This window comes from Lactuca virosa, chromosome 1 (genome assembly GCF_052849685.1).
Source record: "Lactuca virosa cultivar CGN04683 chromosome 1, Lactuca_virosa_CGN04683_v6, whole genome shotgun sequence".
Lineage (NCBI taxonomy): Eukaryota > Viridiplantae > Streptophyta > Magnoliopsida > Asterales > Asteraceae > Lactuca > Lactuca virosa.
Window position 1 is genome coordinate 22,794,433 of NC_136426.1, and position 9,258 is coordinate 22,803,690.

The 9,258-nt window shown below is 36.6% G+C and overlaps 1 protein-coding gene across 1 annotated transcript; it reads left to right on the forward strand.

The window, feature by feature from the left end:
• The first annotated feature begins 1,632 nt into the window (after window positions 1–1,632).
• Window positions 1,633–2,193, forward strand: LOC145112037 (protein EARLY-RESPONSIVE TO DEHYDRATION 7, chloroplastic-like). The gene has a single exon (XM_079048249.1). The coding sequence runs from the start codon at window positions 1,633–1,635 to the stop codon at window positions 2,191–2,193; it is 561 nt and encodes a 186-aa protein (XP_078904375.1).
• The last annotated feature ends 7,065 nt before the right edge of the window (window positions 2,194–9,258 follow it).

The window sequence follows — 9,258 nt, forward strand, 5'->3', positions numbered from 1 at the left end:
TTGAGTTTCATTATTTATATGGCCTAGATATGATAAATTCTAAAGGGCCGGCCCAAGGGCAGGGCGACCTGGGCCACTGCCCTTGGTATCACGTTCTATAGGGCATAACTTTAAGGCTAGTTGTTGCTGTTATACAGAAATTTAGTAGCCCAATCTCGTCAATTCTTGGATCCCGAATGCAACAGCTATTTGCGACTGGGGAGCAGGAGTCAAAGGCGGCAAACAAAAAAATTGGAGGGAATAGAAGAGGAGACAAAAATTTTCATCCATTGCGCCGATAATCAAGATTCACAACGACGCCATTCTTCCTGCCCTTTTAATTAGCGAATCAATTGACAATCTAAGACTTCATTCGAATGGTAATTTCCCATACGCCCTTACCTGCATCTGCGTTTTTATCTTTGCCACTTTGGCTTTCAGTATTAATCGAAATCTCAATTTCATCACCTCTCTTAATTTGTTATTTTGTATTAAGCTCTCATCGTCTGACTCCTCAATCCTCACGGTTCTGCGATAATTCACTCTTTGTAGAAAGAAATCAAAATCGCCCAACTATTTCTGCTTCTTCTCCACAATTTTTAAGTATTTTTTTATTTCTATTTTGTTAAAATCGTATGGTTTGTGCTTTGCAAATATTGTTTTCTTTTTCATATCATCATGTAATTCTTGTTTATCAAATGTTCAGTAAGTATTGACTAAATGTTTAGTGAACTAGTTCTTATTTTGCTCAATGTGTAATTTCTGATAATATCATAAAGGAACTCTTTTTAGTTCTTTAATGTCTATTGTAATTTAATTATTGATTGAAACTGATATTCGTTGAAGGAATGCATAAGTTTACATGCGGGGAAAAGATTTCAAAGATATAACTTCTGAATGAAAATCTGTACAGTGCTGATGTAGATTTTTCGTCATTTGGTCCATAACCAGATAAGAGGACTAGATGTACGTTTATTCAAAGATATTCACAGATTTTAGTCCAAGTAGATGAAAATGATGTAGAGTTTTGCAATTTCTGATTTTCAATACAAATCTATTTCTGATTTTCTAGTTTCCTTTTGTTTTCTAGTTGTTAAAAACATTACATGAACACTAGATACTAAATGCAAGCAGAATAAGTTTGTGTGTATGTTGGTTAGCTAATGTTTATATGGTGTGGCTGGGTTAAACGAACACTAGATGCTAAGATGCTTCTTCACCTACAGAATAATTTGTTTAAATTTTTTTTTAAATCAAATAAGTTTTTATTTGTATTATTATTATTATTATTAGGTGAGGACCGTGTATTATACGGTTGGTTGACATTAACAAAACAATGAGTTATTGTCACTGTAACCCAACAATCTTTAGTATAATGGTTTAAATGGTTCATCGTGGTTTTTTTGCCTTTAAAGGGTATCAATTAGTATTTTACCGGTTATTTTGGTACTTTTACTCACATTAGAAGGTAACACTGCTTTGTTAGGTGCCAAGTAAGCAGGTGAGTCAATAATATCCCTAAAATCTTAAATACCTGCAATACCTATAATCAAACATGGTGCACACTTCTTTAAAAATCTAGACCCACAAGTCGATCAATTAAACCCAGATTCATATTCCTCATTTTTGTCATCAAATCCTTTAGCTCCATCCATGTACCCATCACTCGAGACCAAAGATCTTGTTGAGAAACTGTTCGCGGACTACGATCAAAGCCATGAACAAGAACAACAATCAACCGCTTTTGAATCTTCAGAGGAATTTGTAATCACAATCCTTGGATTAATCGTTCACTCAATCGACAAACAACAAAGCATCCACTTAGCTTCCGGAGTGTTCGAAATAATCTGTCTCCAACAAGGCGACAACGTCATCACGACTCTCGCTCGTGTCGGCGACGAAATCCAGTGGCCGTTAGCCAAGGACGAAGTCGCTGTGAAACTAGAAGGATCTCACTACTTCTTCACACTTTGTGTACCTTCCCAATCCGAAAACGATGTCGCACTGGAGGATTTGTTGAACTACAGTTTGACGATCACCGAAAACTCTTCCGATGAACTTGATAGGGTTTTGGAGGAGTACAGTGTGTTTTCGGTGAAGGAGATAGAGAGGGATGTAGCGATGGAGGGATGTGGTTCTCTAGAGGCTATACGTGTAGATGACGACTCATCGTCTGCCATTGTAGCTCATCGATTTCACCTCCATTTACTGTAGATATCCATAAAACATCATCTCTTTCTTCATCTTCTCCAAAATCAACACAGTTGTTCTGTTCATTGTCATGATTTTGGCCGTTTTGTTCTTCATCTCTAGTTTACTTCACTTACTCGTTAGATTCTTAACAAAACACAACTCTCAATCACATTCATCTCAATCAAATCGATTCCTAGATGTGTCTCCATCCGACAACTCCAACAACTTTTATATTTACACGATTCCAGTTTAGATCAAACATTCTGAAATCGATTCCCAAATGGGTCTCCATCCTTTGATTGTGTTGTTTGTTTATGCGAGTTTTCTGAAAACGATTAAGATTACTCCTAACGTGAAGCATTTGGGGAAAATCGTGAGAGGAGTGAAGAATGTGGTCACTCTCTTGTTCTTTCTCATCTATCTCTATGTATAGAACTTCACAAGCAAAACCAATAAGAAAAGGTGTGAAGACGAAGTTGTGATGATGTATCTGAGGGAATAGGGCAAAGACCTTTGACTTTTGAGGAAAACTGATGATTAGGATGAGGGAAACCAACGTGGCACATGGAAACTGACGATTAGGATGGGGGGGTCACCGGGTGACCCCTTCAAATTTTCCATAATGACCTTTTAAAACCTAAAAACAAAAGTTTGTACCCTTCAAACGCAAAAAAAAAATCATGATGGACCATTTAAACCAATATATTAAACATTGTTGGGCTACAGTGATAATAACCCTAAAACAATCTATAGACTATAAGAATAATAATCATTAATCATGCAAACAAATACTCTCTTATATAATTTGTACATCTAATCATTTAAAGTATCTCACTTGATTAGGTTTTCGATAGTGGTTTATTTATAGCATTTTGAAAACAGAATGTTGATTTTATCTCATTATATCCTGATTTCTTGAGTCACATTTCTTGTTGATTTATCGGGACAAATTTAAAATTGAGAAACAATAAAGTGACACATGATATAATATTAATTAGGATGTATATTAGAATAACACATGACAAAATGAGATTAAAAGTATTCTTTTATTGGTAAACCTAAGGTTATGAATAGATCACAGTCTGTCGAAATATAAGGTTACCATGATGAAACTCAATGTGATGAGATTAAAAGTTTTCTTATAAACTATTAATTGTTACACGGAAGTGATATTTATGTCATGAATGACATGTTAAAATCTTATCTGTGAGCCAACATCCTAACGTCGCGTCGCTCGACGTTTCCACCGCCAGGTCGAGAGTGTGACAGTGTGAGACCCGTGTACTACACGAGTTAATTAAAAAAAAGAACTATTGACATATTGTAAATAATTGTTATGAATCATAAATTTCCAAAAACATCTTTGAATATAACATTAGATGTCATATATTGCTAAGTTTACCGTTAATGTCTAAAATTAATATTTTAAATCCATTTTAACTTTTAACTCGGACAATACAATATAGTGAGTATACAACTGACATGAGTGGATATTGGTTGTCTAAAAAACAACCCCACATTCGATAGCGACTGTCATTGACTCTTGTTTATTGTCATCACAAAACATATAGTCAGTGGAAATTGTCTTCTTTGAAATGTAAAAAAAAAAAAAAAACTTTTTATCCGAAGACGTCAAAAACATTCTTGGAATAAACGTACGGTTTCCTATAATACTTCCGAAAATCATCTTTGTTTCTATAACATGTTTATCCAATGTTATAACTTCCGAAAATCATCTTTGTTGCTATAACATGTTTATCCAATGTTATAACACGTATCCTCTTTATTTTTTGTTCGTGCTTATTTTTAACGTTTTGACATAACTTTTATCAATACAATTGTCAATTCGTCGAAACGTAAAAAAATAAGCACGTACATAAAAATAAACATAAAAACATAAAAAAATATGACGAAACGTAGAAGAATTCGAATTCATTTCGACACTTACATAAAAAGGCAAGTAAGTTTTTGTAAAATTAATGAACGAAAGTTCTAAATTTACGTCGAAACTTTGACCACATTGAATTTATACCAACACATACATAAATATAAGCACGTAAAAAATTATTATTTTTCAAGTTAACAAACGAAAATTATTATATATGACCGGATTCATGTGTAGGAAACGTACATAAAATTAAGCATGAAGACGTAAAAAAATACATCGAAACGTAGACAAACTCAAATATAATACATTTTTTTAAGTTAACGAACGAAAATTATTATATGTGACTTGACTCATACTTAGGAAACGTATATAAAATTAAACACTAAAACATAAAAAAAATAAAAAAATAATAATAATAATAAATTACGTCGAAACATAGACAAACTTGAAGTTAACCTAACACGTGCATAAAGAGATAGGAATTTATAATTAGAATGTTACTATCTACATTAGTATACATTAATTAATATATTAATAGAAATAGAAATTCACAAATAAAATACTACTATGTACATTAATTATATTAATAAAATTAATTAATATGAGTTGACATTTAATAGATGCAATTTCAATAAAAAAAGGAAAAAAGAAATACAAAAATGACAAAGAGAAAAAAAAATCTAAAATTCTCAGAAAATGACATGCGTTGAATTCAATTAGAAGTTGATATTTGGAAAAAATAATCTTTATTTATTATGATAGATTAATATAGGGATATTTTTTAGCACTTATTAGGAGTACAAGTAGGAAGATATGATAGAAGGATATTTAACCTTTATATTATAACATGCAAACATAATCAAACTTAAAAACATAAGCTCAAACTCAAATCCGTTTAATAAACACGCATAAAGGAACTAAAGAATCACCATATAACCCTTTCATTGGTAATCTAGGAGGGTGTTCGGGTGTTAATTTGAAAATGATTTTTTAATTTATTGACTTCTTGAAAAAGTTAATAAGTTAAAAAAAATGTTTAGGTATTGAAAAAGGCTTTTTAAAACAACTTTTAGTTTAGTCTTTCAAAAGGAATTTTAAAAGAAGTCTCAAATTATAACTTTTTGAAATAAATTTTGACTTATTAGGTTTACAAATCAACTAGAGACAAAATTACCATTAACTATCATCACAAAGCCTCCATTGACAACCTCATCGTGTTCTGCTTCTTTCGTCAAGGATGTCGCCTCCTGTAACACTCGACTAAAATAAGTACACTAATTTTTTTGTGTAACAAAAGTGTACATATCATTAACCAAATTCACAAGTTTATATCTTATATAATTAAAAACTACAGGATCGAGCCATGATTACAAAACATTATTTACATCATTAAGTTAAGTTCAAAAGTTAACTTCAAAACATGACTACACCTTCACCACTGCTCCTCGATCCGTATGCATATTACCTGTAAACACAAACAATCAACAATATGAGAATAATGCTTACTGAGTAACAATTGTTACCATATTATTTACATCTATCTCATTTGCTCAATATTAGGTAGTATTACTCAATTATTAACATTTGTTTCATTTCCACAACAACAATCTCATAAGGAGGCTGCAATATGATCAATACTTATTGATTATGGAATACTCGTTTCCATATCTACCGGTCATCCTTACTAACTCATCTTTTAAATACAATCTCGTGTAATCAACTCAATAGTCTCATCGATCAATACAATCTCGTGTAGTCAACTCAATAGTTTGACCAGTCATCTCATTTGTACATTTTGAATCTTTTAATTATAACACTTATTTCTCATTTAACCAACATACTTTCATAACCTTTATCTAAGTTAATCTTTTCATTATAACCACAACATCACAACATAATTTACATCGAACAATTTTAATAAGCCAACAACGTTAAACATCTACTATCATGAGTAAAAGAAAATTACTCACCTTAACTAGGGTTTATGACGTGTGACATCCTCAAAATTCATGCCAATTTAAAACTTTTTAAAACATTTAAAGACCAATAATTATTACAAATTTGTTTTCAAAATAGTTTCATGTCAGAGTATCCCAGAATCAAATCATAAAATATAAGGAGGTGCACGATCACGCCTTCACTTTCCCGCGATCATCAGAAGTACCTGAAACAAAATCAACAACTATAAGCCCGAAGCTTAGTGAGTTCCCCTAAAATACTAACGCCATACAAACCATAACAATATCATACAAACAGCATGCATAATGAGCCATCAGGCTGACTGGACCACCTCGCAGGCCATCAGTCTATCTGGACCGCTCTCCGAGCCATTGACACGTCTGGACCGCCTCGCGGGCCTTCAGCCTATCCGGACCGCTCGTCGGGCCTTCGGCCTGACTAGTACGCCTTAACCGGGTGTGCAGTCTATCCGGTCCGCCCTGGGTATGTGCACATAAATATCATACGCTAGCTAGCATGTATAGATAGTCATACAGATCTAACATATCACTATTCATATCATCATCCTATAACCAGGATACCGATCTAACATATCACTAACATAGCATAATCCTATAACCATGATATCGATCTAACAGATCACTAACATAGCATAATCCTATAACCAGGATATAAATCATAAAGGGTCGGCCTTGGTGCCTTAGACCCTGTTGATATAGTGAGAAGAACTCACCTCACAAGTAGTTGTATATCAATATTTATGTATGTGTTGGTACAAATCACTATTCTCCGACCGCTGTCTCACCGAAAATCCCGAACTATCCAAAATAACGAATACTAAGTCAACAATTGGTATATCAATCTTGACCAAGGGTCCCACATAGGGTAATTGTCCATTATTGCCTTTTCTCTAATTTGGGCCAAGGCCCAATACCAAATCCATGATTTAAAAGTCATATATCCAAAGCCCATTAATGGACCAATTTTCGCAATTGGGCCCAACTCCCTAATTGGGCCTTATTCTAAGATCCATTACCAAAACTGGCCCAAAACACAATTATTCTGAAAGTCCAGCAAAGCCCAAGTCCAACTGGTCCAAAGGCGGCCCAATCCCGAAGCCCAATTCATCAAAAGCTCAACAGAGGGCGTACCCGGGGCGTACTCCTCTGGTACGCTGGGCGTACTCCGCCTTGCATTGACAACCATCAGGGTGGTTGACCCAATACGTTGGGCGTATAGAAATTACGCGGGGCGTACGCAAGTTTTACCAAAACTCTAATAAGTGCTTAATGGCTTAAGCACTTAGCCCAAATTCCAGATCCATCGACCAAATGTGTCTTAGAACCATAAAGTCTCGAACTTTAAAACTTTGGACGTCCAGAAAGCTCTTAATACATGGTCTTAACCCATTAAGACCTTTCTACTACATGCATAGGATACTTTAAGCCATTGGGACATCATTTTTATCACTTAGGACCCTTTCTAGGGTCTGAAAGGACAGCTTATCTCGTCCAAATCATAACATGCACCAACTTGGGACTTTTGGGACAAGAAATGGTTTCCTAAAGCTACAATGACTAGATCTACATCAGACACACATAAATGTTGGAGCTTTTTACCTCCTGGAGCTTCTAGAGCACAAAGAAACCTCAGATCTACAAACTTGTCTTCCTTCTCCAACTTCTTGATGCAACACCTTCTTCTCCAACTACTCAAAACACACACTTTTAGCTCACACACACAAGGAAGAGGTTAGGATTTGGGGAAAACGGCTAAATTTTATGGAGGCTAAGGTGATGGAGGGTTTTGAGCTGATAAGGACGTTTATATAGCACCCAAACCCTAATTATTAGGGTTTCCATTTGTCGTGAGTATGCTCAGCGTACACAAGTGTACGTCCAGCATACTAGGGCGCACCTAGTACACTCAGCGTACCTTATGTACGCTTAGCGTACTCTTCTTGGTCTAAAAGTTGCAACTCTAGCCCTTAGGCTTCTCATGGCTTAACTCTTCCAATCCCAGGGACTACAAGTGACAAAATAATAATAAAAGAGAGGATTCGGAAATACCTGAAAATCTCGGGATGTTACAACTCTCCCCCACTTGACCTAGACTTCGTCCTCGAAGTCTGCTGCGGCGAACAACTCCGGATAGTGCTCCTGCATTTCGGCCTCCGGCTCCCAAGTCCATTCAGATCCTCTCTGATGCTCCCATTGTACCTTTACCAAAGGTACCTCCTTGTTCCGTAGAACCTTCACTTTCCTCTCTAGAATGACTACTGGACTCTCCACGTAATTCAGGCGCTCATCGACCTGTATATCATCTAATGACACCATTGACTCCTCATCTAATATGAACTTCCGTAATTGCAAGACGTGAAAAGTGTTGTGGATCTGACTAAGCTCCTCCGGGAGATCTAGTCTATACGCCACTTTGCCAACCATGGCAATGATCCTGAATGGACTGATATATCAGGGACCCAATTTCCCTCTATTCCTGAAGTGAATCACACCCTTCAGGGCGAGACCTTCAGGAGTACCATGTCACCGACCTGAAACTCCAACTCAAATCGGCACAGTTCGGCGTAACTCTTCTGTCGACTCTGTGTGGTCTGCAACCGCTGTCTGATCTGCTGAATCATCTCGGTAGTCTGTAGGACTAGCTCGGTCCGACCCATCACCCTGTAACCAACCTCGCCCCAACTGAGTGGGTTGCGGCATCTCGGTCCATACAACAACTCATAAGGTGGAGCACCAATGCTGGAGTGATAGCTGTTGTTGTAGGAAAAATCCGCAAGGGGTAGTTAAGAGTCCCATCTCCCACCGAAGTCAATGACACAGGCCCTCAACATATCTTCGAGGGTCTGAATGGTCTGCTCGCTCTGGCCGTCTGTCTGCGGATGGGATGCGGTACTGAAATGGAACCGCGTGCCCAACTCCTCCTGGAACTTCTGCCAGAATCGGGAGGTGAACCGGACATCACGGTTTGAAACGATAGAGACCGGAACCCCATGGCGAGCGAAAATCTCGCGTATATACACATTGGCCAGCTTCTCGGCGGATGAGCTCTCCCGAATGGGCAAAAAATAGGCACTCTTGGTCAATCGATCCACGATGATCCATATAACGTCGAAACCCTTTTCCGTTCTCGGCAATTTGGTGATGAACTCCATCTTGATCTGCTCTCATTTCCACATGGGAATCTCTAGAGGATGCAGCTTGTCATGCGGCCTCTGGTGC